General features: G+C 39.0%; 2 protein-coding genes and 1 long non-coding RNA gene across 7 annotated transcripts; all 3 read left to right on the top strand.

Annotated features, from left to right (window-relative positions):
- Positions 1-392: 392 nt before the first annotated feature.
- LOC113281035 lies at positions 393-2,826 on the top strand. Of its 5 annotated transcripts, none has more exons than XR_003325885.1 (5): positions 393-504; positions 1,212-1,308; positions 1,418-1,472; positions 2,055-2,453; positions 2,583-2,826. XR_003325885.1 is itself a non-coding variant. In XM_026529673.1 (2 exons), exons 1-2 carry the CDS (start codon positions 2,240-2,242, stop codon positions 2,672-2,674), a joined length of 306 nt encoding a protein of 101 aa, XP_026385458.1. In that variant the 5' UTR covers positions 1,531-2,239; the 3' UTR covers positions 2,675-2,826. The 5 variants fall into 5 exon arrangements, 1 of the variants encoding a protein (XP_026385458.1); XR_003325886.1 differs by having other exon boundaries at positions 1,418-1,518; XR_003325887.1 differs by lacking the exon at positions 1,418-1,472.
- A 270-nt stretch (positions 2,827-3,096) lies between these two features.
- LOC113281034 lies at positions 3,097-4,358 on the top strand. The gene is made up of 4 exons (XM_026529671.1): positions 3,097-3,304; positions 3,599-3,702; positions 3,812-4,016; positions 4,116-4,358. The coding sequence occupies exons 1-4, from the start codon at positions 3,247-3,249 to the stop codon at positions 4,169-4,171; spliced, it is 423 nt and encodes a 140-aa protein (XP_026385456.1). The 5' UTR covers positions 3,097-3,246; the 3' UTR covers positions 4,172-4,358.
- A 4,177-nt stretch (positions 4,359-8,535) lies between these two features.
- Positions 8,536-9,996, top strand: LOC113277289. The gene is made up of 4 exons (XR_003324845.1): positions 8,536-8,717; positions 9,409-9,452; positions 9,552-9,622; positions 9,709-9,996. It is a non-coding gene; the product is annotated as an uncharacterized LOC113277289 (long non-coding RNA).
- The last annotated feature ends 15,743 nt before the right edge of the window (positions 9,997-25,739 follow it).

Here is a 25,739-nt window from a genome sequence, read left to right as displayed (position 1 = left end):
TTTTCTAAGTTCTAAGTTCAAATGAAGTTACGAACCACACCAAAAATTCCAAAATCCTAAAATCAAAAACCAAAAAATTACAATCAGTTTCAAATCTAAAGAAATCAACAAAAACAAAATAGAAATGAACAAAAATTAATTAATTTTCAATAACCCTAACTATTATTAGACGTTATTACTTGTTGCTAGGTATTACGGGACGGGACGGGAATAGCATAGAACCATTACTTATGCCTATTTTAGGCACGGTACCAATTTTTGGTACTTGTACCTGTCCCATTTGACCGCGGTTCCTACGATTCCGGTACGATTCCACGGGACGGGACGGTTCGAGCGCAGCCCTAGACAGGATACAAGGATGTCGACGAAGGCGTTTCAGCGTCTACGTTCTACGGTAAGGACTTATCATTTAGCTGAGGAATGGAGCGGTAGTTGTTATTACTCTAAGCCGGATGTTTCTGATCCACGCACTAAATGTTTGCGTTCAAGGGTTGTGCCTCCTAGGTGATTCTACTTAATTTTTCCCTAATCTGCGTTTCTGAAATTCCTAATTGAGTTATAAATTCCGATTTTTTCCTTGGGTTTTGCTATGGGGTTTTGAAATTGAAATCCCTAATTGAATTATAAATTGCGATTCTTTTGGGGGGTTTTGTAAAGTACTATTTATTTGTTTGTTGATTCATCCCTCGTTTAGTAGATATTCCCACTTCTTATAAACATTTTTCTTTTGTTACGGATATTGAATCTGTGCTGGGGTTGCTGCTGTTAATTTCTGGGTTATTTGCAATTCATATTTACCAAATGCTTGATTTAACTTGTATTATTACTTTACAATGCTTGTTGTTGTTGCTGCTATGTTTGCTTACCTTGTCGTACCCATGTCCAATCCATCTTAAACACTTCCATTACTATCTTTCTCGTGCTTATTTACCTTTTTATGTAGTATGTTTATGCTTTACTGCCAACTTTGGCAGTACTAGTTAGTCATCGTTGTAGAGTTCTGAGTGATGTTTTCAAATATGAATTTAATGTCTTGGTGAAAAGCTTGTTTATGAACACAAGGCAAGTCGGGGTTGTGATTTCCGAAGAGAAGCTTAAACTTAGTCTTGGTTAACTGGTTTTTGGCACATCTCTTTATCACAAACTCAATTGAATGCTTTTGATTTGCTCCAACTTTTCAGTGATTTTGGTTTCAATCTTGGCAATTTCAGGCCTAAAGATGAGGAACCTAAGCTCACTACTAAAGACCGTCATGCTTTAGTAGAGCCATATGCAATGGATGCCATACGTTTCTATAACGAAAAACAAGTCAGTTTTCTTCTGAATCTTTATTGCTTTTCTTGAAATCGATCTCCAATTTTGTGGGATTCCCTTGATCCTTCTTTTTTCATCTGTTGCCTTGGCCTAAATTTCGTAGGGTACAAACTATCAGCTGGTGAAGCCTGGTCACATGACAAATTCGCTTCTTTCGGGTTACCTTCTTAACATGTTTCATTCTTCTCCTACTGCTGCTGTTAGGTGCATTGTTTTGCTTGCTAATTGATTTGTTTGTCAATCGGAGATCACTATGATGATTTATGAATTCTTGGGTTGGCAACTCTATGAATTCGTCTTGCAGGAGATAAAAACAATGGCTGCCGTTATTGCATGGTTAACAGGGTTCAGCATCCTAGGGATGGAGGGTTCATGACTGGCCGCTGTAAAAAATTATCTCGTGCTGAATAAAAACTATAGTTCTCTGGCTTGTTGGCAGTGAACTTTTTATGATAATTTAGAGTCCGACTATGTTTGACGCATGCGTAGTTGCCTTTTGATATTTGTGCCTCTGAAGGCCTGTGTTAAGGGCGTTGTCTGTCAGAATTTAGTTTTCAAATATGAATTGCTTGTTAACGAACATAGGGCAAGTAGGGGTTGGTGATTTCCGAAGAGAACCTTAAACTTATACGTGGTTAATTAACTGGTTATTGGCACATTTCTTTATCACAAACTCAATTGAATGCTTTTGATTTGCTCCAACTTTTGAGTGATTTTGGTTTTAATCTTGGCAATTTCAGGCCTCCTGAGTTCACAACTAAAGACTGCAATGATATAGTAAGGCCATATGCAATGGATTCCATACGTTTCTATAACGAAACACAAGTCAGTTTTCTTCCGAATCCTTATTGCTCTTCTTAAAATCAATCTCCAGTTTTTTGGGATTCCCTTAATCTTTCTTTTTTGTTCTGTTGCCTTGGCCTAAATGTCGTGGGGCACAAAATATGAGCTGGTGGAGCCTGGTTACCTTACACATGTGTATATTGGGAGAGGCTTTCTTCACCATGTCGACTTCACGGCTAGAAAGACTGATGTTGCTGATGCTCCAGAGGAGATGTTTTTTGCTGAACTGATAACTGTCAAACAGGTTCGTTGTGTCAAGTGTTGCAGATGCATGGGGCCAAAAAAATCAATTTCAGGTTGGTATTTAACATGTTGGGTTTCATTCATCTCTTACTGCTACTGTTAGGTTCATTGTTTTGCTTGCCTAATTGATTTGTTTGATTTATAACTACTTGTGTTGGCAACTCTATGAATGCGTCTTGCAGGAGATAGAAACAATGGCTGCCTATATTGCGAGGATTCCAACAGTGTTCAGCATCCTAGGGATGGAGGATTCATGTCTGGCTGTGATGAATAATAGCTACAATTGCCTGGTTTGTTGGCAGTGAACTTTTTATGAACATAACAATGTCAGTTGTGTATTTTGAAACTTAATGTAGAGTTCGACGTGTGCGTAGTTTGCCTTTTGATATTCATTGATTTGTCCTGCTGTCTCATGCGCTTGTTCGACCTGCCCCCTTGCTACTTTAATTAGAGTGTGCAGCTTTCCCTCCCCTTTTAATTCCTGGTTTTCCATATTATTTCATGTAAGGTGTGAGTCAATCTGGTCATACTTACTATGTGTTCCTAGAAGTCCAATCCTCCAGATGTTTGCGAACTCGCAATATCTGAAAAACCGATGGTTCAAACTTCCCTAACGGATTCATTCCCGTACCACATGGACTTCCAATTTGTGGTTCATCTGTTCGTGACGCATTTAAATGTAGAAGCATGGAGAAACTTGAATAAGGGCTGACTTATTTTGATAAAATGGGCTCCGTTGAGCCCTTTCTCCCTTCATAAAATAACTTATACAAAAAGAAAAAAGAAAAAAAAAACGCGAAAGTGTTGGAGTCCGAGAGAAAGAGAGTGTGTGTAAAACGATGGCGGATGTTTCTGATCCTTCGCTTGGTGGCTCTAAACGTTTGCGTACGATTAAGCGTCTTTGGTAATTATATTTAATTTTTTCCAAGGATTATCTGATCGATCTTGGCTGGAAATCCCTAATTGAGTTATAAATTGCGATTTTTTGGAGGGATTTGTTTGATATTTATTTATTGATGAATCCCTCTTTACTTGTTTAACTGTTATAAATTTTCATTTGCAATTCATATTTACAAAATGCTTGATTTAACTTATAGTACAATCAGTTTACAATGCATGTTCTTGTTGTTGCCATGTTTGCTTACCCATGTCCTATTCGGTTTGAGTGATTTTGGTTTTAATCTTGGCTGTTTCAAAGGTAAATTTGAACCCGAGAAGTGGCGTGTGTGCACAGAGAAAGAAATCCAGGATTATACGGGGCCATATGCAATGGATGCCATGAGTTTCTATAACGAAACAAAAGTCAGTTCTCTTCTGAATCTTTGTTGCTTTTCTTAAATTCAATCTCCATTTTTGTGGGATTCCCTTAATCTTACTTTTTCGTTATGTTGTCTTGGATTAAAATTCGTAGGGCACCAAGTATGAGCTGGTGGAGCCTGGTTACTTTTCACATGCTCTTCTTTCGCGATGCCTTCTTACCCATATCGACTTCACGGCTAAGAAGACTGATGTCGCTGATGCTCCAGAGGAGATGTTTTTTGCTGAACTGACAACTATCAACGAGGTTGACACTGTCGAGGTTTGCAAATGCATGGGCCAGAAAGAATCAATTTCAGGTTCTGTATTTAACATCTAGATGTGGTGCATTGTGTTTGTCAATCGGAGATCACTATTGTGACTACTTGTGTTGGCAACTCGATGAATTCGTCTTGCAGGAGATAAAAAACAATGGCTGCTATTATTGCATGGAGTACCTTGTCCAGCATCCTAGGGATGGAGGATTCAGCGCTGGCGGTGTTGGATTATTCACTGATGAAGAAAGTTACTTTTGATGAACATATCAATGTCAGTTGTGAGTATTGAAACTTAATTTAGAGTCCGACTATGTGTGACATAAGTGCACGCTTAGTGGCACCGTCTTTGAATGCAAATCTGGCCTGTCTTAAGTTCACTGTCTTTCGCCTTCATCTCATCTGTTCTGGCTGTGCTTTCTGAGAAATACTTCACCCATTTTACACAGGATCACAAGTGCACGCTTAGTGGCACCGTCAATCATAACGGAACAGGCTTTCCAAAATTAAAGTAATACCATGAAAATTTCCAAGTTAAATATGTTTGGATAGTCTTAGCCCATTTAAGAGAACATACAAAATAAATGTACCCCAAGGCATGCCTTGTACCAAACAGAATTACAAAAGTTGGGGCAAACAGACACAGAGTTCAGAGTTGTGATGGCATTCAATCTTAGTCACCAGAGGAACTGCAAGACATAAGTAAGGAAGATTACCAAACACAACTACACAAGTGCGAAAGTTAGGGCATACAGAAACAAATCAAACAAATACTTTTGGTCCTGATAGCATCCAATCTCTGTCACCAAGGAACTGCAAAACATAGCAAAACAAGCATAAGACAACATAACGTGGCAATACGGACAATGTAAATTATTAGACATAGTCAAGCTAAAACATGCATTCAAATGCAAAAAATGAACTTGAGAAAAAACACAGCGTATACTAATCATATGGTCAAGCAAACAAGCTGTTTGGTAGATCATGTGCCTCTAAGAAAAAGCCTCGTCAGTTAAAAATTGACTCATAACCCAAAAACATTTGCCCTGTTTTAATCACGCTAGACAATAACAGTAGTTATGTCAGTAAACAAGGATTTGCTTGAGAAAATTTGTGCTTCTCTAATTCATGTGGTTTTACCATACTGAGTCACATTCAGGCTAATCCTAGGAACGAAGCTGGGAAAGATTATAACAAACCCCTAAGAGAAACGTTAAATGACATAATATTTTTTTATACAGTTACGTAGCATACTTCAGATATCCTATCATTTGGTCATTTCACAAACGTACTGAAGCTCTATATGGCATGTACGACGTTAAACAGACTGTATAGAGGACAGGGAACACTGGGCAAACCATAATAAGCAGTTTCAGAAGCTGCATTTAGCAACATCCAAGTTTCCTAATACCCATCCTCTCTAAGCCGGCTGACACCAAATCCAGATAATACAAGCATACAACACAGTACAGTTAGATCCTTCCAAAATGCCTGTACCACACCACTGACAGCTCATTTAACAAAATTCTCCACTGCTAAAACTCTGCACAACAATGACCTACAAAGTAAACACAGAAGCCGGGACACTCAACCACCACAAATACCTTTACTAGTTAGCAACAAACAATATTAAGTCATCACAGTTCAAAACAAATCAGAGAATTATCATAAAGAGTATTATCTAGACTGTATCCACGAAAGCCCTATACAATTCAGTGGAACATAGAAAATAAAGAGTACTAAATCGATATCATCTTTATAAGCATTGAAAATAAAACCAAAATCAAAGAGAAAGAGAAAGAAAAGTGTAGTGCCCCTGTGTCTCCTTCAAAACATGTTGCAGGGCTTTGTACACACAGGTGTGATGCTGTAGACTATAGTGACAATCTCTCTCAATTCACCGGGCTTAAAATTGAGTCCACACCTTTCATTGACTGTAAATTCTTCGTACTTTTTATCGGCCCGTAAAAATAAGTAATATCCGACATCTGGTCTTTCAAGATGATAAGATTTGAACCTACAATAGCTTCAATAGAAAGATCTAGATTCCCATGCCACTCACAAGGCGTTCTGACCTCCTCGTATGACCACTTATCGCTACCATTATCTTGATCAAGAATCCACAGCGAAATGGGAATATCTCTAGTATACTTCACTACAACTATATGACCATCAACATCCAATAACTCAACAGTCTGTGGATATTTCCAGGGGGTCTTGGTGACATGTTCAGGGATAGAAATAACTTTAAACTTCTCAGTCCTAAGACTCCTAACATCAAATACCATTATCACTTCTCCTTTACGAGTGTACCGGAAGCGCCAGTATATCTTACCCCTCGCATAAACAGACTTGCATTCTTCATTGTATTGGCCAAGGTCTCCCACATAACAAACCTTACTTAATAAACTGTAAGGTGGAACCACATCTATCCTTCTCCATGTATTTTCACCTAGGGTGAAGACTTGACAGACTTGTTCTTCATCAGCTCCAACTTCTTCTGCATCACCAGCATGATCAAACAAATTGAGTTCTTTACCATCCTCACCTTTTTGCAGGCAGTAGACTCTACGGTCCTCTTGTCCACTTGGTAAGAAGACAGATAGGCCTCTTGATACTCCATTTTTCTTTATACTCGATATGCACAGGACTTTGTGTTCCTTTGTTCTTGGACTATATCCAAATGCAATGCAATCAACCTGGCGTTCATTTTCCCCACCAATATTCTCACCTATAGTTGGCGTTTCGATCCACGGTGTTCTCCGTCCAGTGCAGGGATTGTAAATGAGAAAAGAGTCACCACCAGCAGTAACACATACCAAACCGGCCACAGTCTGTCTAGGTATACCAAAACTAGGCCGATCAATTTCCAATTTCTGAACCTCAATTGGACCAACGCATGTGAAATCAATAGTTCCTCCTACTGCTTCAGTTTCATCATATTTTGGTCGTGGAGGTGAGCTGATAAGCAAGAGTGTTCTCTGTTCACGACTATGATGTCGGTAATGTAAGTTGCTCAGGTAGGGATCTGTTTCGATCAAAGATTTCCATTGTGTACATACAGATTTGAACCTCAAAAGGAATTTTGGTGGAAGTCTGCTTAGTATATCACACATTATGTTTGTATCACTACTTGGGGTTTTTCCATTTCTATTGACACAGACTATGGCTTTACTACTATCAGACACTTCATGAACTTCACCGCTACTATTATCAGATGCTACTTGAATCATTTCCATGGAATTATCACTATCCAGAAAATGGTTAGTAGGATTATCAGTACCTTTTTCTCGCTGGTCCTCCTTGTGCTCGTTTTCCTTGTCCATTTTTGATTAGAAAACCAGAGCTGCGGTGGGATTTTGGTTGCTGAGAATCTGTGTCACATTGTCGGGATAATGTTCCTTGTAAAGGAAACATTTAGGGTACCCTAACCCTAGAAAGTTTGGCTTTTAGGACAAATCTTTTATCTTGTTTAATCTCAAGGACGTCACTAAACATTGTGCAGGGACCAACTTAGGTCATAGCCCATAGGGGTGTGCATGGGCCGGTTTTCGCCTCATCCGCATCCAATCCTCTATACGAAGGTTTCAAATTTGACATCTATATCCAATCTAATATCCAGAGGATTTCTAATGGATGCACGACTAGACGGATTTGATGCGGATGATCTGATGAATTTCTTTTATAATTAAAATTTTAAACTTAAAAGGAAAAAAGAAAATGACTTGAATAATGATCGATGATTAAAGAACAAAAAGAAAAAATATGAGTTAATTTTGCGTATGAAGCTCAAGCCCTAAAAGTTTAATGGAAAAAAATGATGAAGAAATAAATCGACTATATGGTGGGCTATTAAAAATACATAATTAACATCATATTTTATAAAAAATTTATAAGTATATTAAATCTAACGGATATGGGGTCCAACGGATTTTAAGAGTGCATCGACATCCAATCTAAAATTCGTCGGACCCCAAAAGTTGTATTTGCATCAAATCCACTAGTGAGTGGTTCGGGCATCCAATCTAAAATTCGTGGTTTTATAAGTATATGAAAACCACGGATCTCCAACCAAATGCTCACCTCTAATAGCCCATCCTGTTTTTTGCTTAACTTGTTTTTGTTATGTAAAATTTTCTATATTTTGTATTTAGCTCGCTATTGACTTTTATAAAATTTTGTCATCGTAGAATTTAGCCCATAGTATAAGAGTATTAGAGAATTGTTTTTACTTACATCAATAATATTTCTTTTTATCAATATATTTATCTCCTAATAACATATAGTTTAGCAAAGGGGTGCACACGGACCCGACAAAACCGTCAAAACCGCCCGATCCGATCAAAAAATGACCGAAACTCACCGAACCCGAAGTACACAACGGCCTTGAATGGTAAGTGTTGTCTAAACCCGAGCTGAATACGGTGCTACTCGGTTGTAGATAGTTACCGACCAACCTCACTCAAAACCGACCGATCAAAGTAATCTTTGGCTTACAAACCCTAATACCTCCATATAAATACTTCTCTAAGATACCTACGTCCAGCCACCAACCGTTTCTCTTATTTCTTCCTTTTTTCTTCCCATTTCTCTCTCGAGGTAAACTAGGGCCGCCGAAGAGGAGACTCCATTGTCGTCTTATCTTCAACCTTCTTTACTAACTACAACCCCCAGTCCCCACCTAGCCACATCACCACCATCATCTCCAGTTTTTGCTGTTTGCTGATAATCAAATGGAGCCCGCAGGTAATTGAAAAGTTTGTTGATTGATTTTTATTAGTAGGGTTTGGTTGATTTCGATTCGTTGATTGATTCTCCTTAATTAAGTTATTGCCTGCTATTTATTAGGGTTTAGTTTGATTTCGAGTTTTTGATTGATGTTCTAATTAATTGAGATACTCTTATTAATGAGGTTTGGTTTGCTTGGATTATTTGATTGTTTTCATTAATTGAGGTACTCCTATTAGCGGGTTTTAGGTTGATTTCAATTTATTTTGTTTGATTTTGTGTTTTGATTATCACATGTGGGTGAATTTTTCTTTCACTGATTTTCATTAATTGAGGTACAGTAAGATTAACATATTTGACTAAACTTGTAAAGAGAATTAAAGGACCAGTATCAACTAAGTTACATTTTGAATCACTTGTGAATGATGTGTAACTAGCTACTCTTAAAGCCATATCCTACAGAGATGTATGTTGTAACAAGACAAGATTACTAACATATAAAGAAGTTTAAGACAAGCAATTTAGAAATGAATTAAGAGCAGAATGAACTCATAGTATTTCTCCCCTGCAAAATCAACTAACTATATGAACTGCATTGAATGCCTTGTCCTGTGTATCTATTTTTGTATCTTTGCCAGATTGTGGATTTGGTTATGCTTTTTTGACAATTTAATGGGGAACTAATAGTGATGTCTAATTTTTCCTTCAGTTGTAACTATGGATGTCGAGCAATCAACCCCTGCTTCAATTGTGGTATGTATACAATCAAGCTCTTTGTATGCAATCTGTTTGTGTTAATTATAACTTTTTGTTTTGATTTTGAATCTAATTAAAGTTTACTTTTTCTCGTAGATGTCCTAGGTCCCGTGACTGCAGAAGATTGATAGAGGAAGCTAATGACAGCTAATGGTGTTCGATGAATGGTATATTTCTGATGTTATGTTTGCTTAAGTATGGACAATCATTCGAATGCTTTCTTATGTATTTTTCCTCTTGTTGTTTGTTGCAGGTGCTACTTGGAAGCACCTCTGGAATAATCTATCCTATTGGAGTTTTCACTTCCACATTAGCTGAAGAATACTTGGACTTTGCATATTAGTTGAAGAATAAAACCTTAGTGATATCGTTCGTTCATTCTTTATTCTTACAGAAGTATCAAAACAGTTGAAGAAACTATTTTTCTTTTAGTTTTGCTTTCAATTTGCTTAAGCTTATTATCAGTTTAGTTGGATATTTTTCAGTTAAGACTATTGAATTGATTATTATTCTTATTAGCAAATTTAGTTTTACTGTTGCAGAGAGTCAACTGTCTATATTACTGCCATACTGCTTAAACAGGTCACATGAACAAGTATTTCAGTGTAGAACTGGAATTGGATATGGTCGGGTCGGTCTTGATTTTCGGTTTATCCGATTCAACTCTGGCTGGTTTATCTGAAATCGGTAAACCGCTACCGAACCGAGTCTAGATCGGCCGGTTCAAAACCGACCCGATCTAAAAATATAGTACTAATTGGGGCAGCTTGAAAAAAACCCGACATGTATGGTTCTATGGTCGGTAGGGATGAAAACCGATCTGAACCGACCGTTGTGCACCCCTAGTTTAGCACACTTCTTTTACACTTTTGTGTGAGTCACTCGTGTAACCTATATGTACTGAACGGTCTCTCCTTGTAATTGGTTATCCTGGATCTGAACATTATGTGCGTGATTCTCTCTTTATATAAAGAAGAATCTGAGAATGTGTAAACAGTAAGACAATTGATAAATCAAATGCAGATTCAATGAATGAATAAATCAAATATAATTTTCAACTCAACTATGATTTCATCGTGGTAAGATTTACTTTCCTGTGAATCTCGTATACTTCATTAATTTTTTCTTCTGTTTTTCAAATTGTTTTATCTTCTTTTCGATTTCATTGTTGTCAATCACTATGAATCCAACACTTCTGATATACCGCTGAACCAAATTTCCAATATCATCAACTTTGAATTGAAAGATGATAATCATCTCACTTGGAAGAGTTTCCTTCTTCCTTTTTAAGAAGTTCAAGGTTTCTGGATTTTTAGATTGATATCTTTCTTGTCCGGTCAAATATCTTACACGGGGAAATCAAAATCGAGGCGTTGGAAATCCTCTTACACTAATTTGGTTGATGATGATAATACTTTTGAAAATGCATGGGATACCAAATACATCCAATTTTTTTGTTCGACAAGCTGTATAGACAAAACTTAATACAATTGCAAGTAGAACAACTTAATGATCCTTGAAAATATGTATATAGAGTTAATATCCCAACCTCTACTCAATCAAGATGTATATAGACACAAGGTCCGTGAACCTGATAGTTAAGCTGAACACTTGGACGATCTCAAAAATCAATATTCAAGAACAGTCTAGTCGTATCCACATAATTCAATCGGAATTCTGCTAAGTGATTAAACTTGTTATCAATCTTTCAAGATACGAATCCACAAGAAACTAGTCTAGTAATCGATAACAATTAAGCCAACGTATCTACGTAGATTGAATACGTACAAACATGCGTAAATTTAATCATAAAGATAAAAAAATATAATGCGGAAAAGGAAAAACACAAGACACCAGAAATTTTGTGAACGAGGAAGTTGCAATAGAAGAAAAACCCCGGGACCTCATCCAGATTGAATACCACACTGTATTAAGCTGCTTCAGACACTATCTTACTATCATACTTCGAACTGGAATTGTAGATGGTGGATTTTCGATAAGGGTAAAATCGTAAAACCATAATTATACATACTCCGGATCCGGCAATCAGATGAGTATTGAGACTCATGTCTCTCATCAAAGCATGAAAGCTCATGCCATAAATCTCTGACTGAGAAGGCTGTCTCTCAGAGTATATGTAGATGTGTAGTCTCCCAGCTGAGGCCACGACACATTTCATGAATACTGAGCAATTTCAGTAATTATTTCTGTATATAATCGAAAGATTGGGCGGCTCCTAGACAGCATGCCTGCTAGTATAGAGCAACAACGTCTTCAGGATGCAACCAGGTTTTCCCTGACTATATAGGAGAAGTATGACGCTCCAACAAATTCATATTGCTCAACTCTCAGATAATTAATGCTCCTAGACAGCATGCCTGCTAGTATAGAGCCATCAATTAATTATCTCTGAATCATAATTGAATATGCAGCTATATTCTACGATTCTTTGAATATTTCGTTACTTCAATTTATGGTTCTTCCCAGCAGAGTTCCATGGGTTAGTAATAAATATTCAACGTACAGGCATATGAACATCGACTAAGCCCAGACTAAAATGGTGCAAGTGTACTTAGCAATAATGCACATACTAGCATCTGAATGCACAGAACACGAATGAACGATGAACCTATGCAAAATAAGAAGAAAAATAATAATAATAAAATATTAACAAAGGCGCGAGGGGACTAGGCTCACCAGTCGGCCAGTCACGCCGTGACCAGTCCCACACCCAATTTTATATTTTATTATTTTTCCCTGATCTCAAGAAAATTCTCTCATTTGAGCAAATCTCCTTCGTTTCAAGGAAACTCCCAGTCCCATGGTATTTCCACACCTCAAGGAAATAATAAAATTATGAAAAGTGTCTTGGAACCAAGCCCACTAGCCGGCCGGCCATGCCCTATCTGTGGCCGGTCCCACACCTCACGGTTCCTTATTATTTTATTATTTCCCTCATCCCATGAAAATTCACCGATTTCATGATTTTTCCCTAAACCCATGAAAATATATTATAAATTTAGGGAAACCATGGGACCGGGCCCTAGCCGGCCGGTCATGCCCTAGCCGGTCCCGCACTCCCCTTATTTTATTATTATTATTATTATTTGTTTAGTTTTCCTCATTCCATGAAAACTCCCTGATTTCAACAAAATACCTTGGTTTCAACAAATCTCTTTGATTTTATGAAAATTACATAAAATTGGGAAAAGTGCCCTGGGACCGTGCCCGTGGCCGGCCGGCCATGCCCTGGCCATTATCGGTCCCGCAATCCATCATTCCCTATTTTATTATTATTTTACTTCCCAAATCTCATGTAAGTTCCCTAATTTCATAAAACTCTTCAGTTTCATGGAATTTCTCTCAATTCAGAGAAAATACATAAAATTACATAAAATTGGGAAAAGTGTTGCGGGACCGAGCTTGCTAGTTGGTCGGTCATGTCATATCCATGGTCGGTCCCACACTTTGCAATCCCCTATTTTATTAATTATTTTTCATCACCTCATGAATTTTTCCTAGTTTCAGCAAAACCCTGAATCCTTCATATTTTCTCAAAATGGTGCTCAAATGCGCACCGGAAAATATCGAAACTCTCAGGACTGAGACATAGAAATTATGGTGACACATGCACATCCCCTTGACCGACCAAGGGTGGCTTTGAGGCTTGCAAATAGCCTGTCCCACACGTTTTAATGATTTTGACCTAATTTGCTCAATTGCCCGTATTAGGTCCAAACTCTTTTCAAACATTTGGGGGTTTGCTCAAATGACCATCAATTGGTCCCATGACCACCAAGGGACGGTATCATGACCTCTTGGTCGGTCCCTCATCTTTTCACAGCTAGGTTTTACTACATGTCGCTCACACAAGCATTATTTTAATAAATGATTAAACCAACATTTAATCATTCTTTCACCAACTGGTCCTCAAGAGACTTTGGTATTTTGATTATTCGAGCATCTGGGTATTACATTGTGGACACATCATCCCATGTAGCCGGTCCCTGCTTCGCTCTGCGGTTGATTTTCAATAAATCACTAATTCATTGAAATTAGGGTTTTGAATCCAGAGCTCTGCAAAACATAATTCTGAGCAGGTTCAAAAACTCATAATTTTATGTTGATCCCATGATCAAAACTTTTATTTATTATACTCGGCCCAGCAGTCAGTATCTTAAATTAATATTTTATTTGGTCTTACTACCGACAATTCATCAAACGAGCAATAATTGCTCAGACTAGCAATATTTGCTCAGATCAAAGAATATTGGTTCAACTATCAATATTCAACAATTCAGCAAATACAATTTGCTCAGGTTATCAATATGACAAAGATATTTTGCCTCAGCAGGCATGTTCAATCCATGAGTCTCAGAACATTTGCAAATTATGTTCAACTCAGCAATACAAGGACTCATCGTCTCATAAAGTGAGCAACTGACTCCACAATCACGAGAAATCAATCGTGTCACATGGGGGGATATGAACTAGGGTTTTGGTCTGGAGGTCTACGACACGTGTGTCTAAACACACAACAGAATGTGAGCAAGTCGTGCAATCAGTTGGAAGAGTCAGCAAAGTGGTGGGTGGAAAATTAACCAAGTCTTCGCACGATGAGTAACTGGTTTTGACATGATATCCCACTTCCCCACTCTCTGACTCCAGCAACTGTGACACTTCATGGGATCATGGTGTTTTCATTTTAGCAATATAAAAGACATTTGAATCATGATTGAAAAGGACAAGGAATTTCTCGGCAAGTTCATACAGACAATCTTTCATCTACACGAACTCATCGTCTGAGAAATCACTCTCAATTGAGTAAACTTCAATCATTCAGAACTTTTCTATGCTGAATTCACAACACACCTATAATCTTAAATCACCATTGATCCCTCACATTTCTCAGCTTCCCTCCTACAGATCAACCCATCATCTCTTGTGACCGAATTGACTATGGAACGACCATTGTTCTTTGTGTAGTCCGGAGTCCTACATATTGGTCTCTCGAACTTAAAGCACTCCCTTCTTGCAGTGCATCTGTGTGAGGTTTAACATTTTGCTCGGTTCAAGGAGTCTCCACACGGACGTCTCCTCAATTCTGTAAAAACCAGCAAATCGTTTTTCCCCATCTACAGATTGGCGACCACAGTGGGAGATTAATCTCTCGGTTGCAATCTCACAATTCCACAAGATGTAGGACTAATTCAACTGATCCAAACCCGATCCAGAATCTTTCAAATGGGAATGTTCCTCTTTCTAATGTTACATCTGACGGCATGGAATGCCGAGGAACCCCAACTCTGACAGAGTTGGCTCAGATCCTGGAGATTCATGCCAGGAACATGGATCTGATGAAAAGTACGATGGACCAGATACTCGATTTTCTCATCAAACTGACATCTGAGTTAGGCGACATCTCCGCTTCAGAAATCCCAACACTGGGGACTGATTCGTCACCCAACCCTCAAACTAATAGTTTCACTACTTATGAGAAGCCGGTGGATCAGGAAGTCGCACAATTGATCGAAAACTTGTGTGAACTTTTACAATTTTCCAGGGAGCATCCTACAGACACATTTGATGCGCTCAGCCAGATATCATCTGACGTGCAAATAACTTCACCAACCCCAACAGTCGAAGAAATATCCATGGCGTCTGAACATTCAATCGACAACATCACTTTTGGAGAAGAAGATCGCATGGCAGATGAAGGACATAATCGAGCTTTGTACGTGACTGGTCTCATCAAGGGCTCCAAATTTAGGAGGGCTCTCGTTGATGTAGGCGCTTCCACAAACATCATCACTATGAAAACTCTCAGGATGGCCAGATTCCTGCAAGGTAAAATTATTCGTCATCTCATTCTGATGACAGGATTGGAAGGAAACCAAAGCCACACATATGGATATGCGTATATAGATTTGAGGATAGGGCCTATTCAATCAAAAGTGAAGTTTCGTGTGATTGAGCAAGAACCTGACTATCACATGATACTCAGGCGACCGTGGCTCCATGACAACAAGGTGGTCTCATCCACCTACCATCAATGTATGAAGGTTTTACTCAACAACAAGATCATTCGCATAGCCGCTTCATCATCTTCTTACGCTCTCGCCTACGATGTTGAATTCATTGAATCCCATAGGAGCATTCCTGAACCTCCTAAGAAGATCTACAGTACTCAACTTCCAAGTTGGAAGACTATTGAAGCAGCTGTTGACGCGTCATCACTATCCTTAGAAGCAGAACCAGTCAAATTACCTACTACACCGGTTAAACGCCGTAAGGACCAGGTCACGACCCCGTGATCCAATTTTATGACTACCCATGTGATTGCAGTCGTATGCGTCAAAAATAATTAAACTTTCTTACTACTCAAAATATAAATATAGTAAGGGCAAGAAAGGATCGTTCCCACAGAGAGGTCTTGGTTGTCAATATGTTTCGATTTCTTATATAAACGAAGGGGGATTTTCTGATTTTTATATACTAAAATAAAATAAAAGCAAAACAAATAAATAAAGCACACAATTCAAATATGTGAAAGGATTGGTCAAAGATATCGTTTTCATCCACAAACATGCTTTTCAACAATAACTAGAATTGATATTTAATCTCAACTTTATTAAGAGTCTTAAGATATCTTGATCGCAAGTATATCTCGCTAATTCCCTGATTTCATCACAACCACATTAAAAGATGCATATGTGAATTCTTCCTAGAAAGCAACCTAAAGTGTAAAAGCACAATTAAGTTTAACTCCCTAAAAGCATTGAGTTCTATGGAATAAGACTAATCAAAGAAATCGAACGTCTAAAAGCACTAATACGATTTAACAAAGGTTATGATCCACTTGTGACTACTAGGATGCATCACTACAAGCAATACTCACAATTATGATACTTGCAATCATGAATTATCACTTTTACATATAATAACCCTAATCTAGCAATAGAGATGAAAACTAATTCAACCGATTTGCGACTCGACTAAACATGCATTCAAATCATATAACAATATTAATAGTGAATCATAAGCAACAAAGTATGGATACAAAACTAATTTATTGAACAAAAACCCATGTTTGGAAATCCAACTAATCCATAACCAATGATAAAATTAACTACTCATGTTAATGAGGTTCATAACAAGAAGAAAGATAAAAGTCTCCATGTTTCTAAAACCCTAGAACAAAAGTAGAGAAGAAGATAAGATTTTTTTCCATAGATGTGCACAGGCTTATATAGCTCATGTTGGTGTGTGAATCGGCACCAGACTTCTAAATCTCGGCCAAGGCCTTACCACTTCCACAGCCCATTAGCAGCCACAGATCAGGTCCAAGTCCGACTGAGTCATGAATCGAATCGGATCACCGAGTTGACTCGCTGTGGTAGAAAATCCAGCAGAGTTTCCTCTGTTTTTAGAACAATCTCCAGGCCAAATTCAGGCCATATTCTTCTTCCCTGCACAGTTCTTGCAACCACTCAACACACACAACATTTAATCATTCATACAGCCTTCTTAATTCATCTATTCAAAGTCATTCGTTCTGCATCATTACAGCATACTCAAACCTGCATCTCAATGCACTCTGATTGCAAACCAACAACTCCACAATCTCCATAACCAGCTTCTGCAACAACACAATGTGAACCTCAAAGCTGTAGCTTCTCACCTTTCGCACCTTACGCTCGCCTGTAGTTTCAGCTGCATAAACACCCTTGCACTCATCACCAATTCATCATTCCCAGCTATTCAGTTAGTCCAACAGCAATACAGTTAAGCCAGCATCGCCAGCTTACACATTCCCTGGTAGCAACAGTCTTCATGCCAACCACAACTGCTCCGCCACATACTATAAGCATTACGGCTCGAACCTCAGAAGCACCACCAGCTTTTTTCCTGTTTCTCCATCCTAGCATTCAGTCACAACCCACATCTGAACATGCAATGAATTCTACAGCTTCGCTACCAGCAACATCTGCATTCATCCATTCCCTTCACAACACTTCTTCCATCTTGTTCTCATTGCAGCTGCACAACCAAACTCGCTTCAACTCCAGCCGCAACTCACTAATACCCTGTAGTTTGTTGAGCTAAATCATTCCACCTGAACCAGCAACAATCTCCATTCCCTGTATCAATAGCAACAACAACGGCTTAACCTACGGCTGCAGAACCCATCCTCATATAACAACCACCACTGCCTGCATTCCATCTTGGTCTTCATCGTCAACTCAATAGCAGCATCACTTGTAAACCTTAACTCCAGAACTTCAGCACAATCTCTGCTTCCTCCTTGCTCCATTCTGCCAAATCCATCTCCTTTTCTTCTGCTGCAATTGTGATTCTCGAGCAAACCCTTATCCATCTCAGGCCAACAATTTCAGCTTCACAGCATAACTGCACCATTTCCTATTCTGCGGCAGCGTCAACACCTAAAGCTTATGACTGCAGACAACTAATTCATATGCACAATATAACTGCATCCTCCACCCACCATTACCAACAACAACATGGTCTTCATTTCTTTGTTCTCAACTGCATTTCAGAGGCAATCCCTATAAAACATACATTCACACATTCATACAAGCTCAATCCACACACCATTCAGCATCAACATCAAACTCCAGCCAATTCCCATAAAATCATTCACAGACTCAAACCCAACATTCACAGGATCTAAATTCATTCTCTGGCTCTTCTTCTCAACTTACTGTCACCATTTTCTCTCCCAGATACAGCAGCAGCAACACCAACTGAACTGCATAGCTCCATCTGCCTGCAACATCATTTCCCTGTCTATCAGTTCAAGTCGTTCTTCAATTCAGCATCCCTTGTATTCTTTTCATCTGCAATTCAGCATCACCTGAACTGCAGCTTCTGAAACCCATTTGCTCAATTGCATTTCTACAGTCATCACCAGGTCCATCCCAGCACCAGTTCTTCATATCTCTCTTAATTTCTAACCTGCAGATTCAATGGCTTGCAATCCCTGTGAACCAGTGCCACCATCTTCTTGTCCTGTCCTTGATTCTTCTAAAGCAGCAACAACATCTCAGATCTTCAATTCGTGAATAACCCAGTCTTCAAATCATATCAACTCCTAAAACCCCTTTTCAATCTTCACCAATTCTTCAATCTGACTTCCCTTCTTCCTTATTCAAACCCTAGCTTCTAACTCATGAACAACATAGCTCAAGGACAAAAACGAGACTCAATCGTCGACAAACAGCAGCAGCATTTCCTTCATCATCACTGAAAACCACCAATTTCTCCATTCCTCATGCTTATGAGAATCAGCAGCAGCATCGGGTTAATTTGGGAAAGAACAGCTAAGGACTATCTTCTCCCGACTAGATTTTAGGGTAATAATTCTGGGACAGCTATCAACACCCATGAGTGTTTTAGCAATTTTCTAGGACTCTAACTGGTTGTCCCTTATCCCCGGCCAGGATCCAATTAGCTCTTGCCCATGTTTTATTCTTTCTGCTCCAGTTGAGTGATTTTACCCCAAATGACTCCAAAGTCCCTAATAAACTCAAAACCAATCATAAGATACATAATTTATATGAAAACTCGCAAAGAAAACATAATCAGTAGATAAACATCATGGTGTTTTAGACACCTATCACCATGATGCAGAAGGGAGGGTCATTTATCGGCGGCGCAAAGATTAGCAATTAATAGGGGAGATTGATCAAGAGTCTCCGCGCACTAATGAATCACGTCAGATTGAGCAATCACCTGATGATGAGGTTCAAGAATCTCCGCAACAGTTGCAAGATGGCACGAATTCTACTACTGATGATCTTGAAACGGTTAATATCGGTACAGAAGAAGATCCGAGACCAATCTTAATCAGTTTTGTACTATCACTGGAGGAACGAACAGGCCTGGTAATTTTTCTGAAAGAGTATCGGGATATATTTGCTTGGACATACGAAGAAATGCCTGGTCTGGACGACAAGCTGGTCACTCACCGTCTGCATATCACTCCCGGCTCCAAGGCTGTCAAACAACCACCTAGACAGTTCAGGCATGAGGTCGAGGAACAAATCAAAGTCGAAATTCAGAATTTGCTAGTAGAAGGATTTATCAAGCCTATTCAACATCCAACATGGCTGGCTAACATTGTCCCAGTTAAGAAGAAGAATGGTCAAACCAGATGTTGTGTAGATTTCAGGAACCTGAATAAATGTTGTCCAAAGGATGATTTTCCTTTACCCAACATTGATATGCTTGTCGATGCAACCAGCGGCCACGGTATGTTCTCATTCATGGATGGTTACAGTGGATACAACCAGATCAAGATGTTTGAACATGATACTGCCAAGAAAGCGTTTCGCACTCCCATTGGGAATTTTCACTACATTGTGATGCCCTTTGGATTGAAGAATGCAGGTGCTACCTACCAACGAGCCATGATAGCAATGTTTCATGATATGATGCATAAGCAAGTAGAAGACTATGTCGACGACGTTGTGGTGAAATCGAAAGATCGAGCATCGCATCTAGAAGTTTTGAGGCAAGTTTTTGAAAGATGTAGAGAGTACAAGTTAAAGATGAATCCCCTGAAATGCGCTTTCCGAGTTTCTTCTGGGAAGTTTATAGGATTCTTGGTCACTGGCGAAGGGATCAAAGTTGATCCGGACAAAGAAAAATCCATTTCTACCATGCCTCCTCCACGCACTGTGAAGGAACTACAGAGTTTCATGGGCAAGGTAAATTACATCAGACGCTTCATACCGGGATTGGCTCAACTTATTGCTTCGTTTACTCCTATGCTGAAGAAGGGAGCAAGTTTCACCTGGACAACTGTTCAACAGGAGGCGTTTCAGAAGATACAACATATACTTTTATTACCCGCAATCATGAGATCTCCAGTACAAGGATGATCGTTGATATTATACACGGTTTCCAGTGATGTTGATATCGGGGCACTGTTAGCTCAAGAAGATGAAGAAGGCATTGAACATCCAACCTACTATTACATTCGGACCATGAAGGATGCTCAACTCAGATACCCGAAAGCTGAAAGAGCATGCCTGGCATTATCTCATGCAATGCAGAGGTTCATACATTATTTGTTGTCCAACAGAGTCGTGCTTGTCTCCACAGATGATCACATAAAGTTTTTCTCTCAAAACCTGCTTTGATAGGAAGACCTGCAAAATGGCTGCTTCAGATGTCAGAGTTCGACATAGTATGCGTTTCGACATAGTATGCATTTCTCCCAAAGCAATCAAAGGTCAAGCAGTAGCAGATTTATTGGCTGCCTTTCCAGTGGAAAATTCCATGATATTACGGGACGATGTACCAGGTGAATTTCCAGAAATTTCAGTCGTCAAGAAGAAACATGGTTGTTGTACTTTGATGGATATGCTACTCCTAGCAACGATACTGGAGGAGCGGGCATAGTCTTGGTCTCTCCATCTGGTGAAGTATTCTCACATTCATTCAAGTTGGACTTCCACTGTACAAATAATTCAGCAGAATATGAAGCCTTCTTGCTAGGATTATCCTTAGCTAAACCGGCAGGAGAGATGCATCTAGAGATCAGAGGATATTCAAAACTGCTGGTCAATCAAATGAATGGGATATACTCTCTCAAAGAGATAACGCTTGCTCCACTCAGGGCTGAGGTGCAGCGACTCCTAACTCATTTCGCTGATGCAACTATCACCCATACTGGACGGACCAACAATAGGCATGCTGATTGCTTAGCAACCCTCGCTTCCAAGTTGCAATTCGAAGGGTCAGAGAAAGCTATCATAGTACAAAGACGAGCTGTATCTTCTACATGGCTTAGTCAAACTGAAGATGCTCAAGCAAACGACTGGAGAGCACTTATTATCCATGAACTGAGCAGTTCCATTACAGAAGGAGCAATAAACCTCAAAGAGCTAAAGAACTTCTTGCTCCATGGGGCCTTGTACCATCACAACCCTGATGCCTCTCTATCACGGTGCCTTGGCAATGAAGAAGCGAAGGAAAAGCTCGAAAGTGTGCGTCAAGAAGTATGTGGACAAACGCTGGTGATAACACTTTATAGAAGACTTCAAAGACTCGGGTATTACTGGACCTCCATGGAAGCACAATCAAGGAATTTGAAGGGAACTTGTCCTAATTATCAGACGCCTCCTCATCATTTAGAGGCCTTGGCACTTCATCACACCGGGGACTGGAGGAAGCCTTACATTGAATACCTTCGAGACAACAAATCACCACCAGAAAAGAAAGATGCAATCAAACTCACTCAGAGCAAACCGTCCAGCAATGGATAATCTCTATGAGAAACCCTGTCAAGTTTCTTCTGGAAATTTTTGGTTTTCGTCTTCAAATCCTGGACCGCCTTCTCGACCTTTGTCGACTCCAAAGCGAGCATCTTCTCCTCCTCCAGTAAAGCAGTGGTCACAGAAATTGCATCAGCAGCCTCCGCCGTCTTATGAATCTTGATCATCTCGAGCCGATGATGAATCCAGCCTACATTGAACCGCAATGTCTCACAGTTCGAAATCATCTCATACCACCTGTGCAGTTCTTGAATCTTGACATCTCGCAGGCGCATCTGGTCCATCTCCTCAATGATCGGTAACAACCCTGCAACTGTAGTCAGGAGGGTTGGTAGAAAACCTTTCCAAACTTTGGTCGTAGCAATATGCCCATATCTTTTCCAGATTTTGGTGTAAAGAGGCGTGTGACACTTGGGAATGACGAATCCACCGACCACCTCATTGTCCGGGAAAGTATTGATCAAAGGAGCTTCAAACAAGAGTCCAGTTGTTAGATATTCACGAGCATGAACCCTGTTTCCAGCCTCCAAGGATTCTGCAGAGTCTTCACAAACCCGGTTGCTGCTATCTTCAACCTCAACCACGATCACGGACTTTCCACTCCTTATCATTCTAGCATCAACAACGACACGAACATCCGCCTGCGACGAAATGAAGAAGTATTTAATTTTATCAAACTTGAGCATGGTAAAGCTTCAACAGTTATAAGATTACTTATAGATGATCCAGCCTCAGCATGAGCCGACCTATATCGGGCAGGGGCTCTAATAGTCCGTTTGGGCCTCGAATTGTGAGAAGAAGGATTCTTCTGATTATACTGCAACAAATCATTTTCCTATGATCAATAACCTTGATCAAACATAGACGAAGAAGATATACAACTTACCGAGATAGACGCTTCTATTTCATGCTTCGACTGAAGTTCGTTTCGAGAAGAAGCACTACCGCTAGACATAATGATGAAAGGTATGGCAGTCGAAATTTTTCTGCGATGAAACTAATTCAGGAATGGAAGAAATATTTGCGTAAGTGTTAAACCCTAAATCTTGGAGATATATATATACAAGGCACGGATGTTACTTATCTTCTGTAGATATTCAATTCAGTTACGAGTTTTATTGAAACCCTAAGCCCCAAACAAGATCAATACTGGAGATGCGGAGGAAAATAATGCATTGGGGACTGACCAAAGATAGACATGGTCAGAAGGCCACACGTCCTTGTGTGTTATATGTCTTCTGCGACATGTCCGGATGTTTTCACAGATGGAAACCGTAAAGCAAGTAAAGGGAGATCACAATAGGTTCGGCGTATGAGGATTGACTCATTTTATTTGATTCAATCGAGAAGAACCAACATTAACAAAAGGATTTCTCATTCAAAAGGAAAATCTTAATACTTAGGTGAAGTTGTTCAAACAAGATGTCTACTACGAAAGATAACAAAACATTCAAATGTTTAAAAAGGATCAGGAGTAAAGCTACTCGTCAGATTCATCCGAGCTGTCAGATTCATCATCACTGTCCTTATCGTAATCCTCCTCTTCGTCGGAATCACTATCAGGACCATTGATGAAGTATGGATGGGTATAAGGATCGTCCGAGTCCAAGTATTCTTCTGCTTCAGCTTCAAGTTCAGCTTCAACTCGTTTCATAGTCTTTTGAAGCTTCCTGGTATGCCGGTCAGGCTTGATCTTTCACTATGGTAACACCCATGTGGTTTCCTCTTCGGAAGCGTCAACATCAGAGTCAGAAGGTACCCCATCGACGAATCAGCGTCTCTCCTCTGCCGCTCATATTTTGCGCCGGATTCGATCCTTCCTACGCTTACGATCCTCTGCTTCATCAGTCTCGGCTTTTCGCTTCATAAGATCAACATAAGTGACTCTCCGGTTGTTCAAGGGTATACTAGGATTTACCCCCTCTTCATGAGTTTTCTTAGCTTTCGATTTGGCTGCAGAAGCTTTGGTATCCTTGTCAGAAGAGCTGGAGGAATAGCTATAATCATAATTGCTGTTGCTGGAAGTTTCCATTTTCTGGAACCAGGAGAACAAAATTATTGACATGCTAGTAAATCCATCTACAAAAATGGTAGTTATTAACTCTTGCCTGTTTACAATTCCACTAACAATAGTGATTGTGCAGCAAGAGTTGACACTCCAAAATTAGTTTGTTACTTGAAACCTGCAATAACGAACGAAGCTTTATTAATTTTAGAAACTGATTTTTCATAAAATCATAGATACAATTTTCATAGTATAAACATCCCAAATTGAGCTATGAAATTTACACCAAGACAGTATTTCATCATGAATAAGTTGTCTAATCTCGAGGGTTACTCAAAACCCATGTTTTGATTTTACAAAACAATAATTAATGTGAATTACTCACGTAAATTTTCGAATTTTTATCTAATGTGAACAAACTCACGTGAATAAAATATGTCATATTTTGCATAATATGTCACGGTTTCATGATAAAAAAAAATCTCTTTTCCTTCGTACGATTGTTTTTCTTTGAAACGAAGGTTTCTTTCGGTTTTGTGAAAAGTTCACATCTTATAAGATAAAGTTTTGGTTTCCCTGAAAGCTCATAAACAAATTTTATCACTGGACACAGGTCTATTTTAAAATAAAAATCTATCCCAAGTTAGAGATTATTGCTAGTCTCTTGAACCAATCATCGAACGAACATACTTTTAATAAAATAAAGGTTTTCTACAAAACACATACTGACATATACACATGTATAGAATTTTAACATGATCAAAGCATGAAAAACTCATGAAATCAACAAAAAAAAAAGTTAAAAAACAAAAAAAAAATACCTGGTTGGTGTCAGCCGGACGGTGACGACAACTCCGGCAAATTTTTGCTGCTCCTCCTGATGCTCGGGCGTGAAGATGAAGAGGAGATGAAGATGTTGGTTGGTTGTGGGAGAAATAATAAAAAAAAAGGAGTGATTCCTTTTATATCAAATTTTATTTCCAAAACCTAATCCCATAAGGATTTCCTTTTCGGGCCCGGCCCGTGAATCCTAGACCATCCAAGGTTCCACCATCAAATCATCGGTTCTACACCAATTTATGCTCAATGGGTGATGCTCTATTAGGCCACTGGGGTTTGCGCTCAAACCATTGTTTGCTCGTTCAGTTTAAATCCGATAACATCTTATTTTATAAGTTCAATTACTTATTTTGTTTGTACCTAAAAAATCACCATTCAATGCTGACTGAGGAACATAACTGTCCCTCACTAAGCAGAGGACTTAATGTAGGTGGTGGATTTTTGACAAGGGTAAAATCGTAAAATCATAATTATACATACTCTGGATCCGGCAATCGGATGAGTATTGAGACTCATGTCTCTCATTAAAGCATAAAGCTCATGCCATAAATCTCTGATTGAGAAGGCTGTCTCTCAGAGTATATGTATATGTGTAGTCTCCCAGCTGAGACCACGGAACATTTCATGAATACTGAGCAATTTCAGTAATTATTTCTGTATAGAATTGAAATATTGGGCGGCTCCTAGACAGCATGCCTGCTAGTATAGAGCAAAAATGTCTTCAGGATGCAACCAGGTTCTCCCTGACAATATAGGAGAAGTATGACACTCCAGCAAGTTCATATTGCTCAACTCTCAGATAATTAATGCTCATAGACAGCATGCCTGCTAGTATAGAGCCATCAATTAATTAACTCTGAATCGTAATTGAATATGCAGCTATATTCTACGATCTTTGAATATTTCGTTACTTCAATTTATGGTTCTTCCCAGTAGAGTTTCATGGGTTAGTAATAAATACTCAACGTACATGCATCTGAACATCGACTAATCCCAGACTAAAATGGTGCAAGTTACTTAGCAATAATGCACATACCAGCATCTGAATGCACAAACGAGCATTTCAGAACACGAAGGAACGATGAACCTATGCAAAATAGGAAGAAAAATAATAATAATAATAAAAAAAAAAATATT

Source organism: Papaver somniferum, chromosome 5, assembly GCF_003573695.1.
Source record: "Papaver somniferum cultivar HN1 chromosome 5, ASM357369v1, whole genome shotgun sequence".
In the NCBI taxonomy this organism is placed as follows: domain Eukaryota; kingdom Viridiplantae; phylum Streptophyta; class Magnoliopsida; order Ranunculales; family Papaveraceae; genus Papaver; species Papaver somniferum.
This window is presented reverse-complemented; position numbering and strand designations above follow the sequence as displayed.